The 12,548-nt window shown below is 60.5% G+C and overlaps 2 protein-coding genes across 2 annotated transcripts; one reads left to right on the forward strand and one right to left on the reverse strand.

Annotated features, from left to right (window-relative positions):
* The first annotated feature begins 6 nt into the window (after positions 1-6).
* Positions 7-5,183, forward strand: MAPK7 (mitogen-activated protein kinase 7). The gene is given in 8 exon segments (XM_005870187.2): positions 7-12; positions 298-534; positions 1,118-1,283; positions 2,235-3,316; positions 3,426-3,775; positions 3,777-4,157; positions 4,532-4,665; positions 4,790-5,183. Coding segments are annotated over 7 exon segments (2,499 nt in total). The 5' UTR covers positions 7-12; positions 298-302; the 3' UTR covers positions 4,944-5,183.
* On the reverse strand, positions 5,124-8,049 carry MFAP4 (microfibrillar-associated protein 4). The gene is made up of 6 exons (XM_005870186.2): positions 7,949-8,049; positions 7,627-7,708; positions 7,206-7,360; positions 6,678-6,774; positions 6,423-6,605; positions 5,124-6,196 (listed from the first exon to the last, which is right to left on the reverse strand). The coding sequence occupies exons 1-6, from the start codon at positions 7,952-7,954 to the stop codon at positions 5,949-5,951; spliced, it is 771 nt and encodes a 256-aa protein (XP_005870248.1). The 5' UTR covers positions 7,955-8,049; the 3' UTR covers positions 5,124-5,948.
* Between the last annotated feature and the right edge of the window lie 4,499 nt (positions 8,050-12,548).

Below are 12,548 nucleotides of genomic sequence, written 5' to 3' on the forward strand. Positions count from 1 at the left end.
GAGGCGCGGTCGGTGAGTGTAAGCCGGGGACAGCCGGTGCCCCGCCCCTCCCTTTCTTCCTGGACCGCGCTTCGGGCGCCTCCCCCACCCGACCCTGCTTTCACCGGACCTGAGCCCCGAGCCCCGAGCCCCGAGTCCCGGTGTGGACCTCTCCCACGTGCCAGCCACCCTCTGTGCCTCCTACCCGGTCTCCATCGGCTTAGGGAACTTGGAAGTTCCCTGGTCCTGCCCCCCAGCCTCAGAGGGGAAACTGAGGTCCTGGCGGGCGGGCCTCCCCTCACCAGCGTTTCCACGCAGGCGCCATGGCCGAGCCCCTGAAGGAGGAAGACGGCGAGGACGGCTCTGGGGAGCCCCCCGGGCCAGTGAAGGCGGAGCCCGCCAGCACCGCTGCCTCTGTAGCGGCCAAGAACCTGGCCCTGCTGAAAGCTCGCTCCTTGGACGTGACCTTTGACGTGGGGGACGAGTACGAGATCATCGAGACCATCGGCAACGGCGCCTACGGGGTGGTGTCCTCCGCCCGCCGCCGCCTGACCGGTGAGCCGCCCCAGGTGTCCTGTGCCAGGTGTGGAAACCGCCTCCGTCCCAGACAGCCAGGAGGGAAGGCTGGGACGCAGATTCTGGTTTAAGTCACACATGGGGTGGGTGCCATCTGGGCGCCCAGGCTCTGTGTTGGGCACGGGTCTCAGAGACCCGCCATGATGGTTTTGCCAGCACATCAGCCGACTTCCTCCTTAGAAAAACGAGTCCCGATTGGACCCGGTTGGAGATCCTGTGCTGGGGAGAGGTAGGGAGGTAGAATGAGCAGGCATTAGGGAGTCTAGACTACCACTCACTAGCTATGCCACCCCCAGTAAATTACTGAGATGAGATTTCCTCATCTAACGTTGAGCTGTTAGTAACTGTCTCAGCTGGTGGATGAGAAGGGAGAACCTGATCATGTCTGTAAAGTGCTTAGCACAGGGCTTGGCACTAGTAGGTGCTCAGTATACAGCAGCTGCTGTTACTCAGTAGTGGTAGCTGCTGTTATTTGCATCCTAATGGGAGGTGTTGAAGGCGGCCTTGTGCCACTGCAGCTGCCCCAGGGACCTTACAGTATCTGCCTTTCCTCTGCTCCCAGGCCAGCAGGTGGCCATTAAGAAGATCCCTAATGCGTTTGATGTGGTGACTAATGCCAAGCGGACCCTCAGGGAGCTGAAGATCCTCAAGCACTTCAAGCATGACAACATCATCGCCATCAAGGACATCCTGAGGCCCACCGTGCCCTACGGCGAGTTCACGTCTGTGTAAGGAGGGGTGTTGGGAGAGGAGGCTGGACTGGGATGTTTTCTGAAGGCTGGGACCGGGTTGCCACCGTTCTGGAAGGACAGCTGAACCTCTGTAAGGCAGGCTGGAAAATTCCCACGGTTTCAGGACCAGTGTTCCCTTAGGGCAGCGGTTCTCAACCTGTGGGTCGCGACCCCTTTGGGGGTCGAACGACCCTTTCACAGGGGTCACCTAAGATCATCGGAAAACACATATATAATTACTTATTGTTTTGTGATTAATCACTATGCTTTAATTATGTTCAATTTGTAACAATGAAAATACATCCTGCATATCAAATATTTACATTACGATTCATAACAGTAGCAAAATTACAGTTATGAAGTAGCAACGAAAATAATTTTATGGTTGGGGGTCACCACAACATGAGGAACTGTATTAAAGGGTCTCGGCATTAGGAAGGTTGAGAACCACTGCCCTAGGGCATTCCCAGGGACAGCTGTGATTCCTCAGGAAGAGGACAGGTGCTACAATTTTATAGACTCTCAGAATATGGGATAGCGAATGGAGGACACTCGACTATAATCACACCCTCCTTTTCCCACAGCAGACATCACTAGTCAATCACAGAACACTTTCCCACAGAAAATGGATAAGATACCACAGTTTTCATCATAGTCTTTCAAGCAGCCACTCCCAAATAATAGAGATGGCTGCCAAATGAAAACTCTTGGCCAGCCCTGGTTTAGTGCAACCTCACCTTCTCATGGGGAAATAGGTCTGGAGAGAAAGGGATCTAACTTCACTTAAGTTCATGGAAAAGCTGTAGAGACTCTAGGATCTTTATACCATGCTGTTGGCCCCTACAGAATCTGCGGGTAAGGCCATTACATGTCTGCAGTCAGGAGGGCATGTGAGGCTGGGGCTGGAGTGTGGGCAGGACAGCCAAGCCTCTTCCCTGTCCCTTCTAGTTACGTGGTCCTGGACCTGATGGAGAGCGACCTGCACCAGATCATCCACTCTTCGCAGCCGCTCACACTGGAGCACGTGCGCTACTTCCTGTACCAGCTGCTACGGGGCCTCAAGTACATGCACTCAGCTCAGGTCATCCACCGTGACCTCAAGCCCTCTAACTTGTTGGTGAATGAGAACTGTGAGCTCAAGATCGGTGACTTCGGCATGGCACGGGGCCTGTGCACCTCGCCTGCTGAGCATCAGTACTTCATGACCGAATATGTGGCCACGCGCTGGTACCGTGCCCCTGAGCTCATGCTGTCGCTGCATGAGTACACGCAGGCTATTGACCTGTGGTCCGTGGGCTGCATCTTCGGTGAGATGCTGGCCAGGCGCCAGCTCTTCCCAGGCAAAAACTATGTGCACCAGCTGCAGCTGATCATGATGGTGTTGGGTACCCCATCGCCAGCTGTGATTCAGGCTGTAGGGGCTGAAAGGGTACGGGCATATATCCAGAGTCTGCCACCACGCCAGCCTGTGCCCTGGGAGACAGTGTACCCAGGTGCTGACCGCCAGGCCCTCTCACTGCTGGGGCGAATGCTGCGTTTTGAGCCCAGTGCCCGCATGTCAGCAGCTGCTGCCCTTCGCCACCCCTTCCTGGCCAAGTACCATGACCCTGATGATGAGCCTGACTGTGCCCCACCCTTTGACTTTGCCTTTGACCGGGAAGCCCTCACCCGGGAGCGGATTAAGGAGGCCATTGTGGCCGAGATTGAGGACTTTCATGCCAGGCGCGAGGGCATCCGCCAGCAGATACGCTTCCAGCCTTCTCTGCAGCCTGTGGCCAGTGAGCCTAGCTGCCCCGACATTGAGATGCCCAGTTCCTGGGCTCCCAGTGGGGACTGTGCCATGGAGTCACCTCCGCCAGCTCCACTGCCGTGCCCTGGCCCTGCACCTGACACCATTGATATGACCCTGCAGCCACCCCCCGCGTTGGCCAGTGAACCAGCCCCTCCAAAGAGGGAGGGTGCCATCTCCGACAACACCAAGGCAGCCCTCAAAGCTGCCCTGCTCAAGTCCTTGCGGAGCCGGCTCAGAGGTGCCTTCCAGAAGCAGCTGCTGACTGGGGAATGGGGTGGCAGGAGAGGGACTCTGGGCTTGTACAGGGCCACCGGCTCTTACCTTCCCCCTGTTCAACTTCCCTGTAGATGGGCCCAGTGCCCCCCTAGAAGCACCGGAGCCTCGGAAGCCAGTGACAGCCCAGGAGCGCCAGCGTGAGCGGGAAGAGAAGCGGCGGCGGAGGCAGGAGCGAGCAAAGGAGCGGGAAAAGCGGCGGCAGGAGCGGGAGCGCAAGGAGCGAGGGACCGGGGCCTCTGGGGGCCCCTCCACCGATCCCCTGGCTGGGCTGGTGCTTAGTGACAATGATCGCAGCCTGCTGGAGCGCTGGACTCGGATGGCCCAGCCAGCCGCCCCCCCCCCCCCAGTCCATGTCTGTGGTGTCACCATTGTGCTCACGGTGCTGACACCCCCCCCCCCCCCCCCCCCCGGCCCCACCCCCTGCCACAGTAACAACACCTCCGGCCCGGCCCACCAGTCCTGCTGGCTCTGTAGCCCAGCCCACTGGACCCCCACCACCTGCAGGCGCCACCCCTGGTCCTGCACCACAGCCGGCCTGCCCAGCTGCTGGCCCTGCTCCCCACCCTGCTGGCCCTCCTAGGCCTGTGCCTGGCCCTGCTCCACTCCAGACCACCACCACCTCCAGCCTCCTGGCCCCCCAGTCGCTTGTGCCACCCCCTGGGATGCCTGGTTCCAGCACCCTGGGTGTTCTGCCTTACTTCCCACCTGGCCCAGCCCCTCCAGACCCCAGGGGGACCCCTCAACCCTCCACCTCAGAGTCACCCGATGTCAACCTGGTGACCCAGCAGCTGTCCAAGTCTCAGGTGAGAGAGAAGCCTGGCCGTGCGGACCCCTGGACCTGGGCCCAGGGACATGGGTGTGGGAAGTCCTTGCTGTGGGAGGTGTGTCTTGTTCCATGAAAAGTGAGCAGCAGAGGCTTTCTCTCTGAACGTATGCCCATGCTCGTAGGAGGAGCATAGTGCTGATGAGCAGGTGGCTGAGAGGTAAATGCGATGCTCCCCAGGAAGGGCCCGGCCTGGAGAGGGGCCCAGCCAGCTCGCAGGGATTGTCGAGGCTGGCGCTGGCACCCATGGCGGGCATCCAGGCGGAGTCTAGAGCAGTATCAGGACGGGTTCCCTGCAGACCGCAGTCCGCTCTTGGTGGTGCCTGCGTCGTAACCTGCCAATATCCCCTGCAGGTGGAGGACCCTCTGCCCCCCGCGTTCTCGGGCACGCCAAAGGGCAGTGGGGCCGGTTATGGCGTTGGCTTTGACCTGGAAGAATTCCTCAACCAGTCTTTCGATATGGGCGTGGCGGATGGGCCACAGGATGGGTGAGTTGGCTGGACCGAACTTCTGGAACGCAGCTGGGTTCCTGGTGCAGGAGGAACGTGCCTTGGGGGGCAGGCGGGGGAGCCAGCCCCGGTAACAACTCTCCCTGCTCCCCTTTCCCTGCAGCCAGACAGACTCGGCCTCGCTCTCAGCATCCCTGCTGGCTGACTGGCTCGAGGGCCACGGCATGAACCCTTCTGACATCGAGTCTCTGCAGCGTGAGATCCAGATGGATTCCCCGATGCTGCTGGCTGACCTGCCTGACCTCCAGGAGCCCTGAGGCCCACAGCATGTGCCGGGGGAGACCCAGGGCCCAGGCCCGGCAGGGGAAGCTTGGCTTGGGATTATCCTGAGGCTCCTCTGAGACCCACCCCACAGCCTTAAGCAGCCACCTGAGCCACCACCGAGCCACGACAGGATCAGGAAACCCCTATTCCTCGGGCGAGCCTTCTCAGTATTCTATTTTTATTATGTAATTTTATTAGTCGTTCTCTTTGCCATAAAAATGAGGCCTGTGAAATAGAAGTTTCCCTTTGGTGCTAACTCCGCGTGTCTTTGGAGTGGAGGGCGGGTGCTGTTAGAAAGGGGAAGGAGGAGCCAGGCCCCACGTTGAGAGCCAACAGATGCAGTTGCATGTACAACCTCCACAGCCCACTCGCCCTCCTGAGGCTGAGACCTCCTCCCCCGCCTGCTTCCAGCCTCCCACGGCGGCCTGTGCTCCGGTGGCCCGACCTCATCTGCCTGCCCGGGTTGTGGCTGTTTGGGGTGCGTGCAGGAGCTGTGGTGAAATACACTTTGGGGGCCTGGGACAGGAAGCGGAGAAGCTGAGGTGATAGATGGGGCGAGGGGCCCACGGTGCTCACCACTAGAGGAGGAAGCTAAGGGTGAGACGCTCTGAGAACAGCCAGGGGGGTTGCTAGGGTGTGTGATGGCGGCCACGCAGGTGGCCTGGCGTACTTGGGGTGCGGATCACGCCAGGCGCGCCCCGGCAGATGAGCCGCGGGAAGGAGGCTGGCTAAGGGGAACACCAGCCTGCCGCCTGGGCGAGCAGCTCCTGGCTCGGTGTTGGGCGGAGGCAGAGGAGGCCTGGGAACTGGTTGGCAGCTTCGCCTCAGGTGGAGGGGGAGAGGCCTGGCTCGGGTGGACGCCTGGTGTGAAGGTGAGCTGAGCCATAAAGCCCTGTGAGAAGCAGAGCTGATGGGGGAGGGGTGCAGGGGGGCGCAGGCCCAGCAAGGGGAGCGCTCCTGGAGGCCAGCAGCCAGGAGCAGGGGCTTGGGGCCAGGCCTCAGGCCCGGCGTATTTTCATCTCCGTGCGCTTGAGGGAGTAGTAGAAGCCCTTCCACTGGGCCCAGTTGATGCCGTTGGCGTAGGAGAGATGGGGGCCACCCAGGTAGAAGCCATTGAGGTTGGCGAAGTGGCAGCTTCGGAACCAGAAGGCTCCCGAGGAGAGGGCAGCGCAGTTCTGCAGGAAGAGGTCCTGATCGCGGTCGAAGGTGGAGAACTTCTGGCCGCTGTGGTAAGACAGGGAGTCGCCTGGCGGGAAGAGGGGCGGCTGTGGAGGCTGAGCTGACGGGAGGGGAGGCGCCCTTCCCCAGCCAGAGCCTGGGTGCTGAGCTGCACAAAGAGAAGCAGCTGCTCCCGGGCAGCGGGCGTGGCTGCTCCAGGGCTGCGGGGCTGGCTGGGAGCCAGGAAGGGAGAGGGGCCACCAGGGTCAGGGACAGCCCGCCTTCCCCACCCCCTCCGCCTGCCAGGAGGGTACCTGCCCCGCCGTCCTCGAAGCCTGCCACATAGAGGGAGTAGCCGTCCTCCTCCGCGCTGACTGCGTTGGGCGCAATGGAGAAGTCGGCGTACTTGGCATAGGCCGTGTTGTTCTCAAAGTCTTCCAGGTCCACTCGCAGCTCGTACTTCTGCTTCAGCGTGAGGAGGTGCAGGTTCTGCAGCCCTGCGGAGGGGCAGCAGGTCAGCCAGGCCCTGGCCCCGGGGGGGTCCCCCACCTGCCCGGGCCCCGCCTTACCCAGCCAGTACTCCCCATCTGCACGGCCGAAGCCCAGCTTGTAGTCGTTCCAGCCCCGGAAGAAACTCACTGAGCCATTGAATCGCTTCTGGAAAACCTGGAGCAGAGATGACAGCCTGGGTTTTCAAGGCCCAGTGGACAGGGCCTCCCCCGGACTGGACCCTGAGCTACTAAGGTGGTTTGTTAGAGGACTGAGCAGGGAGCTGAAACCAGGCGCACACTGGCACCCCTCGAGCAGCTGCTAGTGCTGGGAAGAGGTTAGGACGGTGTCAAATGCCAGGGTAGGAGTCCGTGTTGGCTGTGTGATGTTGAGTAAGTTACTTCACCTCTCTGGGCTTCAGTTCCTTTATAAAAGGAACCTTCCTCCCAGGGTTATTATGGGGATTACGTGCCCCTAGAATTCACTGTTGACAGCAGCTTACAAACTATGCTGTGGGGACAGAGATGAAGAAATTGAGGTTCCCAGAGGTGCAGCCTGGTCACATGCTGGGACCAGAACTGGGCCTCTGTTTTCCTCTTCCCACTCACCGTCCACTTCCCACCCTCAGTGGTCATGTCGCAGAAGACGGGCACCGGCACGCTGGGCCCCTCGGGGTAGATGAGGTACACGCCATCGGTCTGGTAGCCCTGGCTGTAGATGTCATCGCAGTCCAGGGGTTGCTGAAGGCAGGACTTCTCCAGAGCTGGGGGGCCGGGGAGGGGGAGGAAGGGGCTAAGGCAGAGCTCACACCGTGCACCCCACAATTTGCCTCTGTCCCTAGGGGCAGGGTACTCTCACAAGAAATTGCAAGAGTTCTTAGAGAGGGGGTGCTCGAAGGTCATCTCGTCCACCTGCCCTGTTTAGAGCAGGAGCTGAGTCCTGAGAGCTGGCGGGCTCCAGACACTGGCTCGGAGCCTCTCCCGCCCGCCCGCCTGTGGGCCCGGCTGCATTTGCGAACGGGCTGCTTACCATCTCCTCGGATCAAGGGGGTCTGGGGGGCACAGTGGGGAGTGGAGAGCAGCAGCAGTAGCAGCGGCAGGGCCAGGAGGGCCTGTTGGCAGGAAATCAGGGTCCTCAACACAGTCCTTCCGACACCGCAGAGCCCCTGCTTTCTGCGCACTTGCGCCCCCCCCCCCCCCAAACACACCCCCCCGCCAGAAACCCGCTCTGAGCCAGGCTCCGTGCCCTCGGAGGTGAGCAAGCTGCCACCAGAGCCCGGGTGCCATCCCAGTCCTCTCTCTGGCTGGGGTCCTCTCCAAAAAGGGCTCAGTCCCCCACCCAGGGCCCGTACCTTCATGCTGCCAGTTCAGCTCGGAGCGGCTGGGTGTCTGCTGCCCCAGACGGCGACCGCGCCGAGTTATGTGCTGGGCCCCCCGCCAGCAGCCTGGCCCCACCTCCTGGAGCTGCAGAGCCCCCTCTCCCCGCCGGGCGCCGAACCAGCTTCTGCTGGAGCCAGGGGACCACCTGGGTCTCATTAGGCCTGTCGGGCAGACGCCGCAGACGTTAACTCTCACTGGCTCGGCCCGAAGCCGGTTTCCTTCTCTCCCTCTCCTTCCCGGCCTGTGACCTGTGTCACCCACTGCCGGGGGAGCTGGGGTGGTGGGGAGGGTGCGCGTGCCTGGGTTCTGCGAAGGGGAGGCCCACGGGGGACAGCTTCAGAGCCCCCGTGTTGGGCCAGGCTGGGGGGTGGGCGAGGAGGCGGCAGGGCCCGCAGCTCCTGGCAGGGCTGGGGCATTGCTGAGCCATGAGCTCGGCTCGCAGGCGTCCAACTGCTGTCTGCTGCAGCTCCAGCCAGGCCCTCTCCAGCCCTTCCTTCCTCCAGACTCCCCCGGGGCCTGGCTGGCCGGCTCCGGAGCACAGGGCCTCCTTTGTCTTCTTTCACTGCGCGGTCTCCCCTCCTTTTCTCAGACCCCTCACTTTGGCCTCCGTCCAACCTCAGACTCCCTCCTAGGCCACTCGCAACCATCGTACGATTTCCCAGCCCCACAGCCACCTCTTCCCTTCTTGCCCCCACGGGGCATCCTGTCTGCCGGCCAACCGTCCTGAGGACCCGTGCTCCTTGTGTCGCTCCGGCCGGCCTCCTAGAGCCCTCTCCCCAGCCTCGTCAGCTCTTCATGGTCCCCCCTGCTCTGTCCCCTCTGCTCTGTCCCCCCACCTGCTCTGCTCCCCCATTCTGTCCATCCTGCTGCTCTGCCCTCCCTGTTCTGTCCCCCCAGCTGCTCTGTCCCCCCTGCTCTGCCCCCCTGCTGAAAGCCACCGGTGGCTACATTTCTCGCCTTGGGCTTGAGAGGAACTTGAAGTCGCACCTTAAGGACCTGACCCCTTATTGCCTGCAGCTCATAAAGCACAGCCCAGCCACGCCAGCTCCCCGCTTCGCCTGCTCTGTGAGTCCTCTGGTGGCACCTGTCAGCCTCCTCTGGTGGCCATGAGTGCCAAGGGCAGGTCTCCCCCTGCACCCTCAGCACCCGTCCCAGAGCCGGGCACAGAGGACTGGCACAGCCTCATTCACAGACCCAATGTCTTCTGAGCAGGGACTCGGTGCTGCTGCTGGGGATACAATATCTGCCCCCAAGGAGAGGCAAGCACAGGCATTAGCCAGTCCACGCAAGTGTAGGGTGTAGAGTGCTGTGAAAGAACAAAGGGAATGCTCAGAAGTACAAAGGAAGAAAGCAGCTGTGCCTCGGGTGCCCTGAACCCCGCAGGCAAGCCCCACTGGCCTCCAGGACGGTGGCCTGTCCTCGGGGCCCTTCTCCTGCGGCCCTGAGCACAAGGCTGTTGCAGCTGACTGCCTGCCTAGCCCCCTGGTGCGGCCACATTTCTGAGTTTTGCCAACAAGATGCAAACAGCAGTGTCGTAAAGGTAGGCTTCTATCCCGTCCTGTCACTGGGCGGATGTAGGAGCGCCAGCTGCCACCTTAGTGAGGACGAGGCCACCGGGGAGTTGTCCGGCTGTCCGGAGGAGCGGTCCTGCCAGCCTCATGCAGTGGCCCAGGGCCAGCTTTGGCCTGACCTCTAGGCCTGTTTTACGTGGAAGAGAAAGAAACATGGATCTAGTTTAAGGCTCTTTTCCCTGTTCCCACTGCTGACTGGAACCCGAGTGCAAATGCCAGCTGGTTTTAGCATGGGCTACAAAAAGGAAAATAATGAAAAATCAGCCATTGAAACAAAATGAAATGTGTTCGAAGCCGAGTATCAAAGACTTTTGCAGAATACAACTAATAAAGGAACCAAAAAAGAAAGAAAAATTAAGCAATGAGATACCAATGCTATTTTGCCTATTAGTGTTCTTTTAAGTTTTATTTTTTTAAAATATGTTTTTATTAATTTCAGAGAGGAAGGGAGAGGGAGAGAGAGCTAGAAACATCAATGATGAGAATCACTGATCGGCTGCCTCCTGCACGCCCCCCACTGGGAATTGAGCCTGCAAACCGGGTCATGTGTCCTGACCAGGAATTGAACCGTGACCTGGTTCACAGGTCAACACTCAACCACTGAGCCACGCCGGCCAGGGCCTCCCTACTAGTTTTTTGAAAAGAGGCAGTGCTCACTGGGCACGGTTATGAATGAGCATCGGGGAGAGATTCGGCGACACGTACCGAGGTCAGGGGCCGGGATCCCAGTCTGGAAATACTGTCGGAAGGACACTGACTTAGAAGAAGTATCTGTGGGCATTGTTGGCTGCCCAGCCTGGGAAACTTCCTCCCAACTTTGCGGTTTCTGCCTAATTGGAATGTGGGGTGCTTGCTTTCCCAGGCTTTCTTCAAGGTTGTTTGCAGGCACCTGACCTTGGTTTAGCCAATCAAATGCCCTGCCCTCGGTTTCATTTTGGGAGGTGTTGGTTAGAGAAGCAGGGGCATGAAAAATCCATTCTGGGGGTGGTGGTGACCCCGGAGTGTCTGGGTCCTAGGGCCTCTGGCTGGTTGGGGGTGACTTTGCAAGTGCTGGCTTCGGCTGCAGAGCCCTGAGCTTGGTTCTGAGCCCTTCTGGCGACGGGTTGGTTCTGCCCATTCTCTGTTGGAGAGACTCCCAACTAACACAGGTGATGCTCACCAGCTTGGACTTTGCTGGGAGGCTTTCTGGGCCTCGCAGGTGGGAGCACCCCTGCCTGTTGGCCTTGCTTGGGTCCCTGGCCTACCTCTCTCCCCCCCCCCCCCCCCCCACATTGCTCTGTCCTGCTCTGTGCCCAGGGCATCACTGGGTTCCAGGGCCCCTGGCTTCTGGCTGGATTTGGCCACTGGGAGCACTGGCCCGAGATGGGAGAGGAGAGAGGCGAGGGTAGTTCTCGCTGGCTCCGACCTACCCAGCCTGCAGCTCTGGTGATGGCTGTGCCCTCCCCCGTGATAGCTCTTGCCGTAACCCTCCCCTGGCCCTCTCTTCCCTCCCCCTGCTGGTCCCAGGGGGCCTCACACCCAGCTGGGTTCCTTGATGCCCACACTCAATAGTCCCTCATCAGAGTCTCTTAAAAACAAACGACAGCTGAGTCTGCTTCCTTTCCTGGCAGGCCACTGGTTTTGTTCTCAAGCCCAGCAGCCTGGGGAGTGGCTGAGGACAAGACCCCAAGCTCCTCCTCTGATCCCCGCTTTGAGTGGGAGGGAACTCCCTGGAGGGAGAGCACTCGAGGGGAGAGGTGTCCCCAGCCCCGGCCAGTGAGGGGCTCTGAGGGGACAGGGGTCCTGCCAGATGGAGACTGTGGCTGAGCCCCCGAAGCCCAGCCCTCCCGGGGCTGCTCCTGGGGTGGGTGGAGGGACTCGGGAGCCAGCGCTGGAAGCGGTGCTCCATGTGGAGGGAGCCTGTGCAGCTGGCGGGACCAGCATGTGTCGTCCTGGGGGCTGGTGGGTGCTGGGGGCCTCAGGCAGCAGGGTGAGGGCCACTCCAGTGGTCTCACTTGAACACGCCGACTCTTCAAAGGCCTGTCTCCATACAGTCACGGTCTGAGGTGCTGGGTTAGACTTCTGGGGTCACATTTCAGCCCCTAGCGTGCACCTGCTAAGATGCATCAGACACTGTACCTCTACACAGGCAGCGCTGGGCAGACACCCACCTTTCAGCTCTCCTGGAGCTGGCGGGGGGGGGGGGGGGGGGGGGGGGGGGGGGCGCGGGCGTGTAGAGGAGATGATGACCAGCGCTGTGAAGAGGGTGGTGAGGGGTGGAGGCCCTGCCAGGAGAGGGAGAGTTTGTGTAGGGAGCACATTCCCTCCCCATGTTTTCTTCTTTGTAAAGGAGATTGTGAGGAATTCGGGGTCTCCCCGCCTTTTTGTAGTGTTGGGGCTAGTTCATTTGAGCTGAGAATGTGGCCAAGAGAAGCAGAAGGCTGGAGATGCGGGTGGGCATCGAATGCCAGGCTAGGGGGGTTGAAGGTGCCCGGAGGCCTCTGGGATTGGGGTGTGAGACACCACCTCCATTCTGGCCTCCCTCTGGATTTATGCTGGCGTCAGGCCTGGGGCTGTTGCATTCTGGGAGAAAACATGGCGACGAAAGCCTCTGTGCTGTGCTTTTCAAACAATCGGATGAATGCCTACGTGTAGCTGGGAAAGGCCCTCTGGGGCCTGAGGGACAGTGGCGGTCTCCCCGTCTCACGGTGGCCCCTCGGTTGCCCTGCTGCAGTGAGCTCGTGTCCTCATTCTGAGATAGTCTCCCCTGTTGCCTCTTTTTTCACTGCTTCCTGCCTTCCATTTTCTCTGTTGTCTTTCTGATAATTTTATTAGTTGGACTAGTGGCCCAGTGCACAAAATTCGTGCATGGGGGGCGGGTGTTCCTCAGCCCGGCCTGCACCCTCTCCAATCTGGGACCCCTGGAAGGATGTCCTACTGCCGGTTTATAGGGATCGGGCCTAAACCAGCAGTCGGACATCCCTCTCGCAATCCGGGACTGCTGGCTCCTAACCGCTCACCT

This window comes from Myotis brandtii, unplaced genomic scaffold, assembly GCF_000412655.1.
Source record: "Myotis brandtii unplaced genomic scaffold, ASM41265v1 scaffold314, whole genome shotgun sequence".
NCBI lineage: Eukaryota > Metazoa > Chordata > Mammalia > Chiroptera > Vespertilionidae > Myotis > Myotis brandtii.